A 23818-nucleotide genomic window follows, 5' to 3' on the forward strand; every position below is an offset into this window, starting at 1 on the left:
CTTCCACAAAATTAAGGTAAGTCACCTCCTGATTTTGTTTCTGATCTTGACCTCCTTGCGGCAGCCTCGATAACGCATCAGCACAGTTTTTACTTGACGGTACGTATTCAATTTCATAATTATATCCTGACAACAAAATCGCCCAGCGCTGCAATCGGGACGCCGCCATCACCGGGATCCCTACTTTATCGCCAAAGATGTATGTGAGCGGCTTGTGATCGGTCCTCAATATAAATTTACGACCGTATAAATATTGGTGAAATTTCCGTATTCCGTACACTAAGGCTAGCGCTTCCCTATCAATCTGCGCGTACCCACGCTCGGCCGGGGTAAGAGTACGCGACGCGTAAGCCACCGGTCGCTCGCCCTCTGGCGTGAGGTGCGATATAACGCAACCTATCCCCACCCCGGATGCGTCTGATGTCAAAACTAACGGCAGAGAACCCGAATAGTGCACCAAAACTTCACTCGAAGTCAGCACTTGTTTGACCTTGTCGAACGCCTCCTGACAACTCGCGCTCCAAACAAATTTGGTTCCTGCCTTTAACAAATTATACAATGGCGTAAGCATGGTACTAACGTTTTTTATAAACTTCCCGTAATACATTATCATACCCACGAACGCTCGAACCTCAGACACGTTGCTAGGTGCCGGGGTATTCACGATGGCCCTAACCTTATCCGGACACGTATGGACCCCCTCCTTGCTAATGACGTGCCCCAAATAATTAATCGACTCTTCAAAGAACGCGCATTTATCTTTTCTGACCCGCAACCCATATGCCTGCAATCGTTCAAATACTTTGTATAAGTTGTCCACGTGGGCTTCCGTATTGCTACCCGTAATAATGACGTCATCCAAAAATACGCCCACGTGCGGCAGGTCAGAAAATAATTGTTCTAGATGTCTTTGGAATATTCCGGGGCTAGATGACAGGCTGTACACTAAGCGGTTGTACATAAATAACCCCTTGTGGGTATTTATTACGGTGTACTTTTTTGATTCATCAAGCTCAAACTGCGCGTAGGCTTGCGAAAGATCAATCTTGCTGAAACGCTCCCCCCCATGTAAACGTGCTAATAAATCCTCCACCCTAGGTAGCGGATAACGGTCAACCTCTAAAACCCGGTTCAAAGTCATTTTAAAATCAGCGCAGATACGTATGTTACCGTCTTTTTTTACGACCGGCACGATAGGCGTGGCCCAGTCGGAGCGGTCGACGGGGGTGAGCACGCCGTCGCGCACCAGCTGCTCCAGCGCGCGCTCCACCGGCTCGCGCAGCGCGTACGCCAGGGGGCGCGCGCGCAGGAACACAGGCCGGGCATCCGCACGCAGGTGGATGCTGACCTTGCCGCCGGTAAACCGCCCCAGGCCGTCCGCTAACACCTCAGAGAATCTGGAACTGAAAGCACTATAATTAAACTGACCGTTAATTACATTATTCACCTCACAGTATTCCGTCACGGGAATTAAGTCCCTAATTATATATAATTCATATAACCATTGCCGACCGAGCAACTTACTTTTGCCGTTTCGTATTACAAACAAATCCAAATGCTTTTCTATACCCCTAAAACGCACTAACGGTCTTATCAGCCCTACCGGCTGCACCCACTCGCCCGTATAATAACGCAAATATAAATTACATTTGGTTAACTTTAACTTACTAAATACAGCTAAATACATTTTTTCACTTATACATGAAACGGCACTGCCCGTGTCACACTCCATATCCATGTCTATACCTTGTACATTTAACTTTAACATAATCGGTTTATATGCTAACGCGGATAATTGATTTAAAGTCACAATAATTACCTCGTCACTGTCTTCACTGCACGCATTTTCCTCATCCACGACGGTGTTGGCATGCACATCGTATTGCTCCGTCATATTGGGACACATACGCTTTAAATGCCCCTGTCTATTGCATACCCGGCATACATAACGAGCAAATTGGCATCCCGCCTTGTCGTGCGCCCCGCCGCACGCACTGCACTGCTGGGCCCCGCGCGCCGGGCCCCGGCCTCGGCCGCCGCCGCCGCTGGCGCCAGCGCGGCCTCCCCGGCCCGCGCGAGTCGCCGCCCGGCCAGCTCGCTGTCCCGCCTGGCCTCCTGCCCAGCGTGGTGTCATCGCCTTGCACTCCACTGTGCCTGCTCCACTCGAAGGTCCCGCGCGACCCTCCACGAGAGCCGAGTCTTTTTCCGCCGCCTCCATACTAACCGCCAATTTATACGCTTTCGCAAAGTCCAATGACTCTTCCGTAAACAACCGTTGGCGTATAGTCTCACTCTGCAGTCCACAAACCAGCTGGTCACGCAAACTGTCCTCTAACCAAGTTGAAAATTCACAGTCTTTTGACATTTGCTTTAACACGGCCACATATTCCGAAATAGATTCGTTCGCACTCTGCTTCCTATGCCTGAATTTAAAACGTTCGGCTAAAATACTTGGCTTAGGTTGTAAATGTTTTTCTAATATTGACGTCACTTCTGTAAATGTTTTGGTAGATGGTTTGACGGGCGTGCACAAATTCACTAAAAGTTCGTAACACTCAGCTCCCATCACCGTAATTAACGTTGGTACATACAACGATGCATCAATTTTATTCACTAAAAAGTATTGTTCTAAGCGATCTACGTACAGCCTCCAATTATCCGTTCCCATTTTAAATTCCGGTATTTTACCGACCGCCATTGCTCGATCCGGTGCCGCCGTCACACTCATTAAGAAAAAATAACTCGCGTTATCAGTTCGCTCGCGCACCACTATGTATAATTAACAGCAAACAACGCAGGTCCAGATTGTCTCGTCGCCACTATAAAATCCAGGAATATAGGACGGAGGAAGTCTAGGTAGCCGTAGTAAGTACAAAGACTAGATGCGATTCGTAGGAGGTTTAATAAAAGACTAACAAACTACAACTACCCTATACCTAAGTAAGCATAATCTAGGTGTACCCACATTGTATATATATATACATATATCACAATTTCATGATAAATTCATTATATAAACTGTTCTTATATTTTTTCGTAGTTTTGCGAAGATAGCCATAAAGCCTATAAGCTCGACAGGGCACGAGCGATAGAGAGGCAAATAGAATACCGAATATTCGGCAAAGTGGCCGAATAGGCCGAATACCGAATAGTTGCGAATATTCCTGGCAACTCTAGTCGTAATATCATAGTATAGTTGGTCATCTAATGTTTGAAATGAGACAGTCCTTTGACAAACTATAATTATATAATGTCGTTTATGGTGACGCTTTCTCATTTTGTCATTGCAAAGCCATTCCTGAGCTAAATAAAAGAAGCAATCGTTAATTTTTATTACAAGGGGCAAAGATGTTGTTTAATATTTCATGGTATTGATACCCAAACGTACGAATGGATACAAAATTGAACTACGAGAGAAGCGAATGGTTTAAAATTTAGAATATTGACAGTTGCGGGGATCTCAAGGCATGAGGGTTAAACAAACTTTGTTACAGTGCAACACGTAATTTTTCATTACACGAACACGAGGAAACCATTTATTATTCAAATTAATATATTAATAGTTCTTTCTATCGGCCAAGGTGAGGCAAATAGCTTAAGGATTTCTTGTCTCGCCCGTCAAGTTTTATATGGATGGTGCGGTCATATCATGAAGAGTGGGACACCTGCAACACGAGAGGAATTATAAGATTTAAATTTGTGTTTCAGTTTGAAATACGAAACTGGACAATATGAAGTGTAAATTGCGCAATTACTTATAGCTCTTACAAATTAGTTTTATTCATCATACTTCACTGTTAGGTACCTAAAGAAAGTAAAATTTACTTAATATGGATACTTAGAAAGATAAATCTGTAATATTTTGCTAATACGGAACGACTGTCTGCCCACCATTGGATAATTTATTGTTACGTGTCGCATCGCCATCTCCGGAACCCACGAATCACTGCAGAAATCAATGAAAGACCTGATAAAGAGCCTACTGGCATGGTTTTGAGGGGACGTTTATCACAGACTTCTAAATCCAGCCGCACGTTTCTGACGGCCGAGTAGGTACCTATACTTGATGCAGGTGGATTAAGTAGTATATATCACGATCTACATGAGTCCCGTTTGCGTCGGCTTGCTGTGTGCGGTGGTCACGCATTCAGGCAAGAAGATGGGGAAGAAAATTTCACAATGTGATCTTACCTTAATGTTAAGAATAATATTTTTCCTCTGCATTAATTTCATTTGAGGAATTTGGTTGTATTTCGTCAATTATTAAGTCTCATTCAATGTTGAATTGCTTTTCGTTTAATGGGCAATATTCCCTGAATAAACGATCACCATTAAATATCAGATTTTATATTAATATTGCGTAGCTGCCTTCGTCGGACTCTGACTATTGTAATATTGTAGAAAGGCAAACTGGTCTTCTTTTTCATGTAACATGTAGCATTATCGTCACTCGCTTCTTCTCGTAAAAAATACAAAAATAAAATAAGTATTTTATTTGTACGTCTGCCATTATATGACTTGACATTGACAAGCCATCAACGAACGCTGTCGCGACTGCACGCCGCAACAGCAGCAGTCGTGCTGCTACATTAGTGCTGGACCGCGTAACGTCGCAACTGCAGTGCAGCGGCAGTCATAAATGGACAGTCACCTTAAGGATCATCGTCAACTATTAAAAATAATTCTAATTGAACATAACGCTAGCGTTAATCACATGCAGCTTGAGCATTACACATATTTAGTAGTACGGTACGAGTAAAGCAGTATGTGCGATTGCCGAATCATTTTATGTGTATTAAAAATTAAAGATATCTAATATTGATGCGGTTTTAACACCCCCTGGCACTGACTAAAATAACCGACTTGGTATCACATTACATCTAAACTTTTTTGGAGTAGAAGTATTGCGTTGCGAGACTGGCATCTTTTTACATGTAATGTTTTTGATGGGATCTCATCTCTTTTTGTAGGCAGTCCTTCTTTTCGGGTACTATAGGAACTTCTTGTACATCAGCTACCAGTTTTCTCAAAGCTCATACTCATACCCGTCCCACACTATACTCGTACTCATACCTGTACAATACTCATGGCCATACCAAGCTATACTTGTATTCATACAATACTCACACCCAAGTCCCCATCCCACACCATATCCGCACATGAGTGCCATATGTATAGTATGAACCTATACCATATTCATATCCTTACCATAGGTTCACTAATGTTTCACCAAAAAATTATTGACAAATAATCATTTGACAAACAACGTTTCACCAAATGATCATTTGGCAAACGAGACATTTGACAAAAGTATCACCTTACAAAAACTCAGTTAGCAAATGATCAATTAGCAAACACTACGCTTGGTAAATGAGTTTAGTAATAAAATGTCAATTGACCTTTTATCATTTCACCAAATAATATGATTCGCAAATTAAGCATTTGTCCAAATGTCATTTGACAATATGTTATTTCATAAAAAGTACTTCTTTTTCAAACATTACGATTTAGTCTGTTGGGTAATTTGTCATCAAGCCAAAAGTATGCATCTTAGATTTTGAAAAAGCCGCCATCTCAAGTTTGCGATCAAATTTTGAAGAACTAATTGTGCATGGTTGCAACTTTCATTTGGGGCAGATTATTTACAGGTAAGTTACAAGATTAGATAGGTATCAGCAAAAAATAGTCGTTTCTGGCGCTTCGCCGGCCGCTGCGGCGGCACGCTCGCTTCGCTCGCTCGGCTCGCGCGTGAGTTCGCAGTTCAACCTAACACTCCTCCTCGCTTCGCTCGTCGTCGTACCTAACGGTTTTTTCCATGTTTACTCTAATTGCCTTTTTACGTGACGCATAGTATGCCTAGGTTTTTTCCATTGTGACTAGATGTAATATATTAACTAATACATACACATAACTAATAATACATATACTCCTTTCAGAAAAGTCCAGAGTAGTGGCTTCGCAAAAAAGTATGCACAAGATGGAGATTTCAACAAGGATATCAAATGTCTACTGGCGCTTAGCTATCTGAAGGAGACGGAGATTCCGCAATATTTTGAAAAACATTTTGAATCCCTGACTGACGAAGATAGCAAAACAATTGCGTATTGGTTTAAAGAAAACTATGTGAGTTGGACTAGTAATGGGCCAGCCAAATATAGTCCAGGATTTTGGAGTTGTAATGAAATGAATAGCATGAAAATACGTAGAACTTCGAACTCTGCCGAAGCGTGGCATCATAAAATTAATCAAATTATTGACAAACATCATCCGGGGGTGTATTTTTTAATTAAAGAACTAATAAAAGAAACTATAAGCAACGAGAGTGCAATTGAACAAAAAATGACAGGTGCTCCTCCAGAAAAAAAGAAATGTTACGGATCTCACGGTCACGTTACACTGGTGTTTTCGAGACCTCTACACGCCTGCGAGTAGCTAACCGTTGGAACTTCTTTCCATTCGACGATATAGGGAGGGGACAGTGTAATCGGAGTGTTTTATCGATATTTGTGTGTTCAGTTAGGTATTGATATTTCATTACCGTATGTTTTAACACATTTAGATGATACTTTATTTATGATTATAATATAGGTAGTGATAATCGTGATTGTATGAAAAATAATATGTAGTACAGTACAACAAATATCTAACTAGAAATTTGTTTCTTATTAATTGACCAACTAGGTTGTTAATGTGAACATTAAATATATCTTAAAGTCAAACAGATAAAATCATAGTTCTTTAAAGGTCTATTAACTCGGTATTGCTGTTATTTTGTGATCACAAATCTGCAATTACTTACATAGGTAAGTATTCGTCTTTAACAATATTTTTACTTGTAGCAGCATTTAAGGCCAATCTAGACGGGACAACCTGATTAAATTATCAAATTAATTGTATGGTGTGAAAGCATACATGAAACTGGCTCATCGATCCCACTTGATTTGATTGTAAGATTGTGACCTATCAAATCAGGAAGGGGGGCGGCAAAATTCCAATATTTGACGCTAGTTTGCGTGGTACGGAACACTTTTTATTAATTAAGTGAGCCCGAATGTCACTAATAATTACTAAATTAGTAACTAAGTTTTAGACGTGTGGACGCTAGATGAGATGTATGGCAATTTTATCCCCAGAAATCTTTCTCTAAGAAATGCTCCTAGCAAATAGTGCTATATTTTTGCGGAAACTAATTTTCTTGCCCAGTAGCATTGATCGATTTATTTTTAATATCGGCATCTTGTGGTAACCTACAATAATTAATAATAAAGAAATAGAAAATATAAAACGTTTATTCATGGCACATTGCATGCATTGTACGCATAAGTGCATTAAGTACCTAGTCTAATTATATTAACGATGAAAATATGATGGGTGTAAAAAACAAAAACGTATGTAAAGGAATACGAAGGTTTGAAAGGTTGCCATGAAATGACCCCGACTTAACTTAGTGCTTGATGACCAGAGCTGCCATATTTACTAAGACATTGATTATCCCAAATAATAATTAGAAACGTGTCTAAAATAATAATTTATTACCGAACTACCAAACATCAAACTTGAAATATCGTAACTTTAACTTTATCGATATAAATATCGACATTGCGCAGCATCTGAGTAGCGAAGTTATTTGACATTTAGGATAGCGAATATTCCAGATAAACGTAAAGAATAGTGACAAAGGATTGTGAACTCTAAGTTCTAACTGATAAAATATAGATTTACTTAACGAACATTCGTAAATAATGCAAAAGAAACAGATTTTTCGTATTTATCGGATTATATTTAAATAAATAACCACCGGTGATAGGAAATACCTCCACGTGAAAGATTTTTTAAACCGCTGTGATTTCTGCAGCTTAATACTGCACAATACGGCATTTTAAATTTAATTATCAATTTTTGTTAGACGAGCGTACGTACGACGTGAATGTCATTCGAGCATGAAGTTTACACAACAACTGAGCATAGTCTGTGCATAAAGTGAGTCGGTCGCTACTAACTGTCGGATAGACGGGAACGCCCACTTGCCATCTCCATCCTACTCCGTGCCTTTACTTTACCTACTATTTGTTGGAACTGCAAAAGTAACTTTGTAATAGCATATATTCATATGAGACTACAAACTTACTTAGGCAGTTCCTAAATCTTTAAAACGTGACTGATTTTGCAATATTTTTAGCTTTTTTATGGCTTGTTAAGCTAGAAACTACTTATGTTTAAAATTTGAAGCTTGTTGGTTGGCAAGAAGTACTTTAGAATTATGATGATCGCGGAGTGAGTCAGTCAGTGACAAAAGCAAGGAACTTTGACTTGCAATAATTCTTAAACTACTACTACTAGCTTTAGCCAGCACAAAATTACAGGACGTCGAAAATGGCCTGAATGGCTTTGAGAAAAGGATGGTATGGCCGTGCCTCTTTGTTTTGCTCGACTTGGCGGGGGCCCTGCCGTGCCCCCAGATATGATAAAATTTGGAATACAAGCCCAGTTTACAAGCCACTAAAAATCATGGCTTCACACAATCTGTTGTTTTTATCGTACCTACTAGGCTGTTCATGGTCATGTTCATGCCATGCCCGAAACGCATTTTGCTGGTTTTTAAAGGTTTACTCTATATATTATATGTTGTTTATTCTGTAGTAAACTAATTTTCAAAAAAAAAATTAAGACAAGGATTATTTTATTATAAACCTTCTCAAGCGGTGCTAAAATTGTACTATAATACTATAAATCAACAGAACAAGTTTGGCATAAGTATATACAGGTACTTTCAATATACGTTCACAGGCAACAAATTGTAAAAAATAAAAACTCAAATTAAACCTTCCGCTAAGTTGTTTTTTTTTTGTAGGTAGGTAGTACGTATATCTCGTCCATGACGGATGTGGGGTGCGTTGATTAAAACTTTAGCCGTTCCACCGAAACTAACGCATGAGCAAAAACATCAACTGATATGGAAACAAATTTCTATCTCACGCTCACATCACACGCTCGGTTATGAAATTTCTAGGTATTTATTTGAAATGAAACATTCATTAAACAACTTTTCACATTTTGAAATTAATTTAGATAGGTACCTACTGATAGTGCTTTAAATCAGTCAATATACCTAGATTGCCAATTTATGATTATGATACACCTACTGAGGGTCGCCATAAATTCGATTCCTATAACAACGACTAGAAACCTGAAATATTTTTTAATCCAGCACACTTTTTTATATTTGTGGCCCAAAAATACGTTACAAAGTTTTTTCTAATTATTTTATTAAGTACTTACGTAACTAGTACCAAATAAGAAAAAAATTAAAACTACAGTCTTTTTTATGCAACAAAAATTAATTGTCTGTAAAATAGCCTCCTTTCGCTTTGATACACAAACGCAAACGTTTGTTAAAATTTTCAACGATAAGCCGCAGCTCCTCCAAGGATATTTTTTCCCATTCTGTGTTAAGTGTTGCTTTCAGAGCGTTTACACTTTTGTGTTTAGTAGCACTGGCCCTTGTCTCTAAGATTGACCACAAACTATAATCCATTGGATCTAGATCAGGCAAGTAGGGTGGCCACTCTTTTGAATTTATGAATCCGGGAAAATTATCTTTGCACCACTGCTGCACACTACTGCAAATACCACCCCAAAACCATAACTGAATCCGACTTTTGGCGATGAGGAATGACTGCGGCTTCTCCAAGGCGACTAGAAGAGTAAATTCTGTCATTTTGGTGATTATGGGCCTGTTCAATAAAAATAAGTTTTTCATCAATAAAAGGTACATTTTCCCACTTTTCAGTAGCAGCACGTTGCTTAATCAACCGGCATCTCTCCAAGCGAACTTTTTATCTTTATCCCTAAGTAGTTGTGTTTTACGTAGCTTGTACGCTTTCAAAAATACTGTAGTTTTAATTTTTAACTTATTTTGTACTACTTACGTAAGTACTTAAGAAAATAATTAGAAAACACTTTGTTAACGTATTTTTGGGCCATCCTGTATGTCTGTATAAGGTATCAAATTGTTGTGGTAAAAACCAACACGAAAAGAAAACAAAAACCCTATCTTTTCAGAGTGTATATGTATATAATAATATAGATATAGATTGTATTGTTTATTAGTTTTTAAAAGTAGTTTAATTTAGATTTATATTTGCAACTCGTGTTTTATCTGTATTTTTTTCGCATCATCTTATTGATAAATCTACTGAATTTCCTAGTCCTCACGACACAGGCTTGACCTAGTGTGAGGGCTACTGCTAACCAAATTGTCATATTTGTAAGTGAAACCAATTGTTTTATCCTATATTTTATCTATGCCTGGTAACGAAATAATTTTTTTGTATTTTGTATTTGTATAATTATGTTTAACGAAAAAGTAAAATATTTTAAAACCTCACTTAAAATAGGTAGAATGCTGGCTAATGCTGTGCTGATAAAAATAACGTATATCTTTTTATTAATATTTAAAAATAACAAGCTACATGTGTTGCCCTCAGCTGCATCCAAGGCGACTACCTAAAGGTGTACTCAGAAGGGGGCACTCACGGGCCGGGGCCTCCTGGAGTGAACGAGTACTCGGCGTGGCGCGCGCTCTGCGGCAGCCGGGCCGACGCCCCGCCGGCGCTTTACTCCCATGGACCTCTCCTGGTGCTGGAGTTTCATACGGGAAGCAAAGCTAATAATGCCACTGGTTTCGTTGGCACCTATAAATTTATAGATAGGCGTAAGTATATAGACCCTAAATGGTTCTTGTACTATATCTAATACTATTTTACAAGCAATACACACACTGATTATTCATGCACTCGAGAGAAACAAATAAATGTCCTTACCGGGATTCGAACCCGGGACCTCTTGCTTCGTAGGCAGGGTCACTAACGACTAGGCTAGGAGGTCGTCAAAATATTAATTATACATAATATTAAAATGTATACTTTAAAGTCTTTAAACCATCACATACCAGTAACTACATATGTTATAGTTTAAAGTATACAGTTTAAATGAGCGCAGTCAAAGTTCGTATTTAACAATCAAGATTAACTGCAGGCATTAACACCCTAGTACTCATTACAAACGCACATATTATACAAACTGTCCCGGGGAGTTCCGGGACAGTGAACATCAAAAACACGTGTTGAATATGTAAATTATGCCGAAACTGATTTTAACTGAAACAAAAGGCTTGAACTATTAAACTTTTTGCCTTCAGGTAATTTCGAGACAGATGGCGTACATATTCCCGACACATGGTGTGACTACGTGTTTAATTCGCAAGCCAACCGGCCCATGTATGGACGGATGTATAGCCCAAGATACCCCTCGAGCTATCCCAGCAACGTGCGGTGTACTTATCATTTTCACGCCAGGTTTGTACGAAATGTATCTGTAGGTAATTGATGTGCTTAATCATCATCATCAGCATCATCATGTCAGCCGATAGACGTCCACTGCTGCTGGACATAGGCCTCCCCCAAGGCTCGCCACTCCGACCGATCGTGTGCCGCTCGCCGGCCGGTGGGGCCGGAAGGCTCTGGAGTGGCGTCCGCGTACCGGAAGACGAACTGCCGGTAGGCCTCCAACGAGGTGGAGCGACAACCTGGTGAAGGTCGCGGGAATTCGGTGGATGTGCTTAATGTAACACAATAATTACAAACTTGCCTAAATCTGTATAAAAAGTAACGGATTATGACTAGTTTTTTTTACTTAAAATTCGACATCGAATTCGTCTACTAAATTTGATGACTGGCAATTGTGGTACGTTTTGACACAAATATAATGAGATGTACCTAAATCAAAAAGAGAATGACGAAACGAGCATTAACCCGTGGAACGCCCCAGTATCACAGTAGTATGGAACTCCTGTACTAACTACTATGACACGTGTGATAGTAGGACGCTCCACGGGTTAATTAATAATAAAGAATTGCAAAAAAATGTACGTAAATAGACATAGTTAGGGCCATATTTCAGCGTTAATTCATTCTCGTTTATCTGGTCCCATTGTGTTACGTTTACAGCTTACCCTAACACACCTGCATGTAACTTAAAAGGCAATTGACTGACTCATAAATTAAGGTTCTTAACTATGTACCTACAGCGGATCAGCTACACGCTAATGACGCGAATTAAAAATTGCCAGAGCACACAGTCGCTGTGGCCGAAATCGGTCAGGAGAGCATCATCATCGTCATCAACATTTTTCAATTGATGTTAATAAAAACAATGCTTTTATAAGCTACTTATTTTGTTTCAGGCAACATGAGCGAACCAAGTTAGTTTTCGAAGAATCGTTTCTTCAGAAAGGAGATGAAAGGTACTACCATCGTGAAAAATGCTTGGCTTGTAACAATGTATTTTCCAACTTATTCGTTTATGTTTCTGTTGCAGCTGTCTCAATCGAGCTGATATTATAAAAGTTTTCGACGGGCGGTCGACAACAGCACCGGTTCTCGCTATGCTTTGCAATGAGATAGTAGGTAAGACAAGGTTGTCTTTTAAAAAAGCATTTTTTTGATGAACATTACAGTTTGTGCCATCATGAAGACGCGCCCCACTACTTTCTTATATCGATTCTCGCTTATAGTTCAAGTGTGCAACCTATTAACAGTGCCTAAGTTCTGTCTATACACACTCATACCTAATTAATGTGTATAGACAGAACTACAGCACTGCTAAAAGGTTGCACACTTGAACTAGAAGCGATTAGGAAGAAGAATGGGGCGCGTCTTCGTAGATGGCACAAACTATTACTGCAGTGCCTTAGAGTAAAACTTTTACAAATCATACTGAAACGCTGCGCTGTGTAATTTATATTATATATTTATGATAATTTTATTTTTTTAGGGTATGAAATTTTGTCAACTGGTCCGGATCTACTGGTCCAGTTTACAGCTAATTCGGACGCCTCTGGTCAAGGCTTCAAGGCGAGCTACCAATTTGAAATGGACGACACTAATACAGGTTCAGTAAGATAATTAAGAGGCCGGTGTAGATTTTAGTCGCAAAAATGTAAAATTGGTAGATTTAGTCGATGAAATTGTACACCTTTTGTTACCTAATTGAAATAACAAGTACTGGTGTCTATTAGCACGTCTTCTTATCTTGCCTTTTATCAGATCAATTTTTTGGAAACAGACTCACTAAATTAGTAACGATTTTTTTTCTGATGGACGTTTAGGTAAACGCGCGTTAAGCACTGATTTTATCGCTCTTATTTGTAAATTTCGTAAAGTTTGGACTGCTAAAAATGGTAAATTTGTGTTACACATTACATTTTTGTTATATGACTTAGAGTTCGAGGAAATTAAAGTTCAATTTTCTCCAGAAATTACTACAAAAAAAGTGTCAATTTCTCTGAAAATCGACTTAATTTCAACGTAATTTTTATTCTTAAATAATCTACAATATTTGCTGAAACTATTCTTATGCGTCAATTTGTATAATTTACAACCATAATTTTTTGATGAATTTTATAAACTGCCCCTTCTCTTTATACATTACCGGCGACCTCATTATTAGAGGGCAAGATGAGAAGACGTGCTAATAGAAACCAATACTTGTTATTTAGATATTACGTAACAAAACGTGTATAATTTCAACGACTAAATCTATCAATTTTACATTTTTGCTCCAAAATCGACACCGGCCTGTTAATAGAGTGATAGGTAGTATTTAAATCTTGGACGGAATATGTAATTAAGCTGTCGAGAAAAGTCAATTTCAATATATAGGTATGTTAACTGTAAGACTTGTTAAGTTGTCAACAGCTAACAAATACGAGTACGTCTTTACAGAGTACAATGCATTGTGTGCTAAAAAGTAATCATCGAAGTCATCGCAAGTAATTTATAACTTGGAATTTATTTCACAGATGGCGACGTCAATAAAAAGTCTAGTACGAGTACAAGCGAAGCAATATCCGGACTGGGCCCGGCAGTGAGTGCCGCAAGTGAGTCGATTTCTTTTGGACAAGAGCATCATTAATTATAACTAAAATATACCGAAATATTAAGTTCTTGATATAATTAATTAACAATTTAAAAAATATTACAATGTACTTATACAATATTTTCCTTATAAGATTAGTCATTTTGCAGTCTCACAAGCTGAATATGCTTGCAATTCATTGAGTATTAAATATCAAACATATGAGTGCATTAAAGTTTATATCATAACGTCGACACCGTCTGTAAAGTCCTTAGTAATTTTTCATGATAATAAGCAGAAAATATAGTAAACGTAAAATAAACATTAGGTACTGTTCTTCTATTAATATACTTACAGGTATACCATTTTTTTAGCTTCATCTTGTGACCAAGTATACAGTAGTGATAAAAGCAAGAGTGGCAAACTTATGTCACCTCTCCATCCGGCGCCGTATCCCCAGAAGACAAAGTGCCATTACGACTTCCAGGCCAGGGGAAGGGAACGGATCCGACTAGTTTTCGAAGATTTTAGCCTTCAGAGGGTAACTGCCAGCATGGTGGAGTAAGTTTTAGTAATATCTAATCATTATTTTTGTACGAGTTTTTGATGCTTTTCATAAGACTATAAGTTAAAAATTTTATGTTGGATTACTAAGGGCCACTTGCACCATCCCACTAACCCGGGTTAAGCGGTTAAACCGTTAACCCAATGTCTAATTGTACTGGTAACCATGGTAACTCCAGGTTTAACCGGTTAACCCCGGGTTAGTGGAATGGTGCATGGCGCTTAGATCTAAAAAGTTATTGTTAGTAGAACTTTAGAAGCTGAAATAAATGACGCTGTATTGCGCCACATGTTTGGTGGTCACACTGACTGTCTTGTCGAATTTCAGCTTTAGGCCAGGAAATGCATGCCCAAAAAAAGTTATAGAGGGAAATGTTGGAACACAATTTTTGACTTCGTAGCTTTGTTTGGATTAATTAGGAGGTGAACATATCAAAAGTCCCCGGCCGTTACCCTGGTGCTGGGGGGGAGAGTGGGGTTTGAAGGTTCTATTTTTCGGTTTTTCGATTATATCTCGGAAACTATGCGTCTGAGCGACATGGCCACTTATACAAAATGAAAAGTGATTTAATTTATTACAAGGTTTATTAAGTCAAGTTTTTCAATATCTTGTATAGTTTTTGAGATATCAGCTCTTGAAGGTTTATTTAGGGCTCTCATTTTTAGTATTTATATTCGCTAGCGACTGGGTAAAGTAACTCACAATGCATCTCCCTCGTACTGACATTTGGTGCAAGCGAGATGCACTGCGTTTGAGTTGACGCAGTATGCGTTTAAGGACGCGTACAACTCATGGTAAGGGTACTTATACAATCATTTGTAAGAATTGTACCTACATCATTATGATAATACCTCTAAATAAATGATTTAAAGTGACATGTGGATGGCGCTTGCAGGCAGCATTAGTGTTGCAACGTTATGCTGCAGCGTTGAAGGAGACTGTCGACCTGTTTCGAACTTTAATATAACGCCAAAAATTAGCTCTAGACACGATATGGATCGCAGATCACAAAAGATCAGTGTCAAAAGCGACGATTATGTTTGAAGAAACGTCACTTTTGACACTGACATATCCAATCCATATCGTTTTTGACGTATATAAAAGTTCGAATAAGGCTGTGTGTCACTGTCAATTTTTCTTGATAAATGGTGTCCATCTGTATGTCACCTTAAAGTGCAACATTAATAACATTTGGACGACCGGTCTGGCCTAGTGGGTAGTGACCCTGCCTGCGAAGCCGATGGTCCTGGGTTCGAATCCCGGTAAGGGCATTTATTTGTGTGAGGAGCACAGATATTTGTTCCTGAGTCATGGGTGTTTTCTATGTATTTAAGTAATTATATATTATATATATCGTTGTCTGAGTACCCCTAACACAAGCTTCCTTGGGCTTATCGTGGGACTTAATCAATCTGTGTAAGAATGTCCTATAATATTTATTTATTTATTATTTATTTATTTATTTATTAATACCACTGTACCTAAGAGCTACCCCCCGGGGGTTAGAGGTGGCAAGATATTGGCAAAATATTATTTAGTTATGATCCCTTCACACGATAAGAAGAAGAATACCACTGTGTGATAAACTCTCGATGCGATCGTTTTAAGCTAGCTAAGAATACCCCATAATAAATATCAATTAATAAATTAAAACTACCTATCACAATTAAATAGGTATCCTTGCTATTTATTTTGGTTTAAAAAACCGGACAATAATACGAGTCGGACTCACCCACCGACGGTTCTGTACTATTTAGTATTAGCAAAGATAGATATAACTCCGTAATAGATGGATACAGTCTAAGGAAAAAACGTGCCTCGAAAATCATGAAAATTTGATTCTCGATCAGATGGCGCCACTAGTTTTGGCCTACTCTCGTATAGAGGGCGTTGACTGTTTCGTTTGTTATTAAATAATGCGTTAAAATTATAAATTTTTTTAGTGAAAGAACATGGGTCAAAATCATATAAAAATTTATCCATATTTAAATAAATTTTAACGTATTCTTATAAATCTTCATTTTTAGTTTTAAAGTATGTCGATAGATGGCAGTGAATTTGAAGTGGTTACAAAATTTACTATGACAGTACCGCTCTATCTTATTATATCCTCATTGGTATTTGTTATTATAACGGTAACAGAAATACATCATCTGTGAAAATCTCAACTGTCTCGCTATCACGGTTCATGAGATACAGCCTGGTGACAGACAGACAGACAGACGGATGGACAGCCGAGTCTTAGAGGACCTTTCCCGTTACTCCCGTTTTTACCCTTTGGGTACGGAACCCTAAAAATGTATGTGTGGGTAAACTATCTCTTGTTTACCTAACTAACATAGTCATCACATTCAACATGTTGAAAAAAAAGTTCATTCACCCATACAGGAAGAAAACAATGAAACCATTTACGTTGCTTCTAAATTTAAGAATACGCTCGAGTTGATTTCTAGTCACGGAACATCTCCATGTCTTCTGATCTCATATAAAATGTATCCGACACTAAATCCCACGGCAGGAAAATTGATCACGAAACCGGTCGCAAGTATAAGTGCGAGAACAACATCATGTTCTTGCTATTTATTATAAATCAATGAAGGAATTTGATATAATAATACCTTACTATCTGATTTACAGTATTTTAAATATCTTCACATTCAGATAGTAAGAAAAGTTTCTTATCTTTGCCGTGATAGAGCTTAGTTTAGTGCATGCTCTAAAATGTATGCCTGCGCTCTTCTAATGAATAAACTAGTTCACTTAGATAATTACTCATTCTACTTTTGTGAGGTTAGATAAGTACTCATGATAGCTGCTACTGCTTAATTAAACATTGACAAAGCGATATGTATTGGACTTTCAGAAGTATAATAGTCATAGTCATAGTAGATAATAGGAATGTAGTTTGCCTTATACCTTATACTTATCATCTTGCTCATCATTTTAAATACTACGAATGGCGTTATTTATAATTGTCTGTCTTTACTAAACCGTTGATAATATTTGTCCCTGTGTCCGCCAAAGCTTACGCCAGAACAAGTACACTATAGCCGAAATCAAGATGTAGTATTGCAGAGACTGAAAGAAAGCTTGTCTTGTTTAAATTCAGTTCAAAAACAGACCGAGCGAGCGTTTACACACAGACCCCAATTCTTTAAGATAAGCTGTTTCAAATCTTCGAAACGTAAGCCACCGCCTAAAATCCTTATAAATACTATTCATTGAATCTTTCTGTTGCAGCTGTGAGAGCATGGATTCTCTGGACGTGTTTTTGTATGTAGACGGTCGGCTTGAAAAGATGGCTTCCTTTTGTGGAAACGATGTACCAAAGCCAATAATGTCGAATGGACCGAAAATGTCTATTGAGTTTCGAGGGATTTACTCGTCGAGACATAGTAGGGGTTTTAAGATATCGTACTATTTTGTAGAAGGTTAGTATTGTGACCTTTAGTTGTGATGAGATTGTTATTTTAATTTTGCGCTCAGGCTCAAATCAAAAGCTCATGAAATTAGTAGCGATCAGCAAAGTTAAGTATTGTTAGTGTTCAGTAATATTATTTCACAAATTTATATTCGTTTCAAAGCCTGGATGTAATATAAACAAAGTATAAATGTTCATTTGTCATTATCTACTGCACGAGTAAGCCCTTTTTTAACCCTTGCCAACATTTATGTCTGACATTTTCATAGTCAATCCTTTTTTTTAATACATGCCTACATACAATTACATTAACATTTTGAAAGATTTAACGATTGTTAAATTTTGTGTTGTTTGTATTTGTGCGTTTTTATAATATAATTTATTTCTCTCTTATTTCAAGCTCTCGCTTAATTTAAATAGGAATATAGGTTGGTAGTTAATGTTGAGTCGTAACTTTTTTAGATTATGGAATTGCGACGGGAACGCAACTTTTGGAATTTCCATGTGCCTTCGTATTTAATAGCAGCGAGTGGAGCCGGGGAGCTGTGACGTCACCTAACTATCCTGGTCTTTATCCACGGGATACAGAATGCAATTACTTTTTCTACGGAAATGAAAACGAAAAAATACATTTACATTTTACGTACTTTGATGTGGAAGGAGTGGTGCCGTAAGTAACCTTTGTTTTTATTATGGCTTAATTTTATTTTCCCCTCACTAGCTCGGAAAGCCATCTTTTATCCTTTAAAACAAGCGGGGAAAAACGCATTTTATCCACTAGTGGGGAAAGTAATTTGACCTTGGATGGAGCGTGTTTAAGTAGCTTGACAGATAACAAAACGTTAAACGGTCATAATAATGGTTCGTTCGATATTAATTATCATTAAATAAATGGTTTGAGAATCTAATAAAAATACCACATTTAGCTTTATTTAATCATTTTAAGTCATAAACCTTAAAATTCCATAAGTAACGTTAGATTTTTTATAATGATGTTAAATATAATTCTGAACGCACAAGTTGAGTCGATGCAATTTCAAAACGCATCGTTGACGTTTCATACGTCGGACCAGAAATGTCAACATTGTCAACAAAATTTTTACTTATATAAACACTTCTCACCGACTCACGTAAAAATCAGAATATCCAGTGTTTTCTGTTATAATATCGTAAAAAAATAAGTGATTCTAGTGATGGAGATGAGCCTGTGGATGTTGCACTTTCCTCGCTATAGTGAGGGGAAAAGTTTTGTGTTGCACACGGGTGCAAATGTATTTTACTTCTCGTGTGTTGAAACACTCGCGGGTAAAACACAACTTTGCACCCTTGTATAACAAATAACTATTTTGTTTTGATTGGTATTATTTTAAAGCTCTCGGCGTGAACAAGAAGTTTAAGTAATAATTCAAAACAACCGATCACATTACATTATAAGTATACGATTAAGATAGTTTAACTCTTTTATATCACAGAACAAACTCGTAATTGGAATAAATTTGAACCTTTAATCAATCTGATGTAAGAAATTAAATAACCCGATTCTCGTAAGGTTTATCAGCAATGTTATTCCCACATTTTTTAATACCTTTATTTTGTCTTTAACTCGATATATTTAGATTTTTTTTAAATCATACATATTTTCGTTTTGTATCTAGTTAATAATTAGCTGAAATGATTGTCATCGCTTCTCATACTATATACATTCACATCACACACACAGGAATATTACGCTTGAAAAACGTAATCTTCCTTCGGCAGTCGGGTAAAAACAAAAAAGTTTCGGTGCAATTTTTACCGTAATCTTCCTTCGGCAGTTGAGTAAAAACAAAAAAGTTTCGGTGCAATTTTTACCGTAATCCTCCTTCGGCAGTCAGGTAAAAACAAAAAAGTTTCGGTGCAATTTTTACCGTAATCTTCCTTCGGCAGTCGGGTAAAAACAAAAAAGTTTCGGTGCAATTTTTACCGTAATCTTCCTTCGACAGTCGGGTAAAAACAAAGTTTCGGTGCAATTTTTACGTACTTATTGTTATTGTGTAAGGTGCATTGGGATAAGATTAAAACAGGGGTAAAGTCCTCCATAATTCCGAATTGTGTACCTGATATTTTAAGCGATGGCAACATTGTTTCTAATCGCTTGGTTTACACGAGCCTATGTTTAATTTTTAATGTTCAAAACCTATTTACCTTTATTTTTATTTTCTTAATAATAATAGGCCTTTTCATCTGTGCCAGATGTTTTAAGCAGCATCCCGGTAAAGACACTTGCGTTCGTGGCTGTGTAGCCCTATGCGGGAGAGGATCCCTCGTCCACACACGCGGCAGGTGTATGCTCCCCCAGGTGGGCGGGGGTTGGAGGCCTGCTCGTGGCGCCCCAAGCGTTTTTCTTTCAAATAGGTAAACCAGGCATCGTCGTGCTTGGATTGGCCATCATGGACAATACGACACCACATGGGTCGGTCTTCGGCCAGTTTCTGCCATTGGTTGCATGGGATATTAAAGGCAAGCATATCACGCTTGACACAATCTTTAAAGCGCAGCATTGGCCGCCCGACCGGTCTTTTTGTGTCTGCAATCTCTCCTAGCAGGATTTGACGTGGTAAACGAGTCCGTTCCATACGATGCACATGCCCAAGCCACCTCAGTCGTCTCTTCTTTAGTATGGCTGTGATACTAGGGAGCTGTGCCTCGCTTAGAACAGACTCGTTTGTCATGCGATCCTTCCATGTTTATTTTCTTACACTTGTGATATTTATATATATTATAATATATATTTAGTATTGTATGTATGTATGCTAGTATGTATTTTATGTATTTTAATCTATAGTGTTATTTCTTTTTTAAATATTAATTTGTACATCCTGTAAGTTTGTCTATCTGACCTGGCTATAGTTTTCCACTCATCTACTCGAAGGTTAGCTGGAAGAGATCCCCTATAGGGATAAGTTCGCCTTTGTTCGCATTACTGTAATTTATTTTTGTAAACCTGTGTTGTGTACAATAAAGTGATTACTACTACTACTACTACTATTTATTGCCGATCATCAATAACATGCAGCATCTTCTCTCAGTCATTTTTGTTAAAAAAGTGTGTTTAGAAGGTTTTTTACTCATTAATACTGTATTACCGTAGTGTAAACTAGCTTACCATTCCTTGTATACCTTATACCCTAATACCTATACAATTTTTCAACACAACCTTTGTATTTCATTTTACGATGTTTCCAACGCAACACTGCACAGCTTATCAAAACCCGTTCCATCTTACCTCAACGCACCTTAATTATAATTTCTTATTCTTCAGTTGTTGTTTCATTAAGAACTATACCAAGAAACGTTAAGTCTTACTACTTGTAAAGTCTGTGTTACATACAAACAACTATATGTTCAAACATTTGTATTGAGTCGGAATTCCATGCTCTAGCCACGTACCTTGTCCCAAATATATTAGCGCGGTGTGTGCCTGACAAACGTCGCGCGTCGAGCGGTGGGATTTTATTCCGCACGTCCCTCGTGTCGAACGTCTAGTCACACACAATAGAGTAGTGACGCTTTGTATTGAATATAAACGGAATATGCTAAAATGACATTTTTTCGTAGAAATGTAACTAGAAATTGTGGCCACGAGTTCCGTTGAAATATAGGATTCAATAGTTAGAATATTTAATTTTCGAACTGTATATTGAAGCATACTTTTTTATGCTTAATTGAGGAAGTATAATATTAAATTGAAAATTGTAACTCTTTGTGTCAGGGAACAACATAGTACCTACTTTGCTACTCTGTTGTTGTACCATGTTTCTCGCCCGGGATGCCGTTGACACGATTTAGGAATGTTGGCGGCCGATTTAGTGAATTTATATTGCCTTTACATATTCATGATCCTTAAGGCTCCGTGAAATGACATGAGACGGATAAGTTCTCAAATTACCTAATATTTACCCTTTACCTATTTAATACATTATTTGCCATACAAGCAATGTATAGAATTTACAGTTTTATCTTAAACGTTTTGTTGTAATCAGTTGTTGTAGTTATGTTGTAAATTTAAGGTTAAACTAATATTTGCGTTTGTTAATTTTAGTTTTTTTTGTATTTTTTTATATTATTATTTAGTGTTGCGATACAGCGGAGACAAGTTGCCGGTTCCATGACGTGGGGGATAGTTAGTATTAGTTTATTTATTATAATATAATTTTTTATATATTTATAAATGTAGATTTAAGTTTAGGTATATAATCCTTTATTGTATTTTTATTTATGTCATTTTAAGTATATTTTTATATAATATAGGGCTGTGGTTCTTCGTGAACACAATGGGTTCAATAAAATTGTTTAATAAAGTCAATTGATTTAGAAATATGACAAGTAACTTTCAAGCATTAGTCGAACCTAACGAACCGTATATAGGCCAGTAAAATTTTATTTGTATCCACAAAAACTAGTTAAAAACACATGTGATATTTTCAGATGCCAGGCAGTGTCGGCGAGCGACTATGTACAAATTTCCAACAAAATAGTGGAGACAGAAGGGCATAGGCACTGCGGGCAGCTGAAAGAACTTCAATTCAAATCTGAGCGAAACTTCTTGAGGGTCACCTTTAGGTCAAATGATAGGCTTGATGGCACTGGATTTAAAGCCGATTACATATTTCTAAGAGATTCCTTTATGCATAGTATAACAATGCCGGATTCCGATAATGGAGGTACTTAAATCAGTACTATGTATAGTTATTTCACTTTTAATATTATATTGGGTTGACATAAATGAATATCTCCTTGGTAATTTGTTGTATATAGATCTTATAACCTTTTTCATTGTTCCAGGATCGTCCCATACATCAAAGATGATATTCCTGACATTCGCGTTTGACATCATCCGAGAATTCTTCTAAAATATTGAACATTTCAATGTAAAGACAATTTAAGTAAATATTTTGTTGTTGTTTCAGAGTTTTATTAAAATCGCTTATAATAAAGTATGATCTGGAATTACTACGCCTAAACTTGCACAATAACACAATATACCGTAAAAAGGCGGCTAATGAATACAAAAATATTAGGTAGGTATTTAAATTTTGAATTCTACATCAGTTATTTTAACCATGAGGGTTTTAACTATAATATATATTAGGTATAGGACGTCGAACCATACCGTCGATTTCAAGATAATGTTTAAAGATTGGTTATGAATACCATGTAAAGCCTGACCAGGAATATATGATTATTGTCAAGAGGGCGCTATATTATTCTCATTTATATGGCAACAGTTTAGTATAGCCTGAACAATGTGGAAAAAATACGCCCATTTAGCAACATTAGCTCCATAGGTAGAATCAATCTTACATATGGGCGGTTAAGCGTTCGTCAAGTAAAAACCAAACTAACATACTAGTTTCAAATCCTTTTTATCATGCGGGTGACAGCTGACACTTAGGTGCTTAAGAGGAGGCCTCAACTATTTGGCGACCACAAACTCTCAACCAAACAGGAAAATGCTCTTCCGTCTGACACTTAGATACCGATTTATGTCATGTTTGAAATTGAGAACCGCAATTTGTCTTTCGTGAACGTATTTCATGGAACGTTTCTGTGGGAAACCTAACAAGGATGGTTTTAATTAAACATACCTACGTACGAAATTTACCTTTCTAATGGTTAGGAAGGAAGTTATTAAATTTACTTATAATCGAAATTTCGATTGAAGAATCTTACGTGAGCAACAGTAAAATTTCTTAGAATCTCAATAACTATAACAACAATTTATCATCATTAGGCAATTATTTTTTCACTTCAGCAGCCCGAACAAGCCTACTTTCATCACTCCCTGGAGGAAACTGCCACTTCATAATTTTATTACAATTTTTTTTTCTGTATTATTCTGTGTAATTCGAAATACATTTGAACCTTTAATATGT

At 37.4% G+C, this 23818-nt stretch overlaps 2 protein-coding genes across 3 annotated transcripts in view; one reads left to right on the forward strand and one right to left on the reverse strand.

Moving 5' to 3' along the window:
• Positions 1 to 22846, forward strand: part of LOC134752341 (suppressor of lurcher protein 1-like) — a 97533-nt gene extending 74687 nt beyond the window's left edge. For both annotated transcript variants that reach the window (XM_063688031.1, XM_063688022.1), the window contains 11 exons: positions 10488 to 10714; positions 11201 to 11357; positions 12245 to 12304; positions 12379 to 12467; positions 12835 to 12951; positions 13862 to 13939; positions 14292 to 14478; positions 17723 to 17913; positions 18366 to 18573; positions 22371 to 22606; positions 22728 to 22846. In XM_063688031.1, the coding sequence (XP_063544101.1) occupies positions 10488 to 10714; positions 11201 to 11357; positions 12245 to 12304; positions 12379 to 12467; positions 12835 to 12951; positions 13862 to 13939; positions 14292 to 14478; positions 17723 to 17913; positions 18366 to 18573; positions 22371 to 22606; positions 22728 to 22795 (1618 nt within the window). In that variant the 3' untranslated portion in view covers positions 22796 to 22846. The remainder of the gene's footprint in view (positions 1 to 10487; positions 10715 to 11200; positions 11358 to 12244; positions 12305 to 12378; positions 12468 to 12834; positions 12952 to 13861; positions 13940 to 14291; positions 14479 to 17722; positions 17914 to 18365; positions 18574 to 22370; positions 22607 to 22727) is intronic.
• Positions 1251 to 2868, reverse strand: LOC134752554 (uncharacterized). The gene is made up of 2 exons (XM_063688231.1): positions 1820 to 2868; positions 1251 to 1403 (listed from the first exon to the last, which is right to left on the reverse strand). Exons 1-2 carry the CDS (start codon positions 2726 to 2728, stop codon positions 1389 to 1391), a joined length of 924 nt encoding a protein of 307 aa, XP_063544301.1. The 5' UTR covers positions 2729 to 2868; the 3' UTR covers positions 1251 to 1388.
• Positions 22847 to 23818: the final 972 nt, after the last annotated feature.

The sequence above is a fragment of the Cydia strobilella genome, chromosome 2, assembly GCF_947568885.1.
Source record: "Cydia strobilella chromosome 2, ilCydStro3.1, whole genome shotgun sequence".
Taxonomy (NCBI): Eukaryota; Metazoa; Arthropoda; class Insecta; order Lepidoptera; family Tortricidae; genus Cydia; species Cydia strobilella.

Excerpts from the sequence above, each read along its gene's own strand:
- LOC134752554 (XM_063688231.1), bottom strand. The coding sequence starts at position 2,728 with ATGAGTGTGACGGCGGCACCGGATCGAGCAATGGCGGTCGGTAAAATA.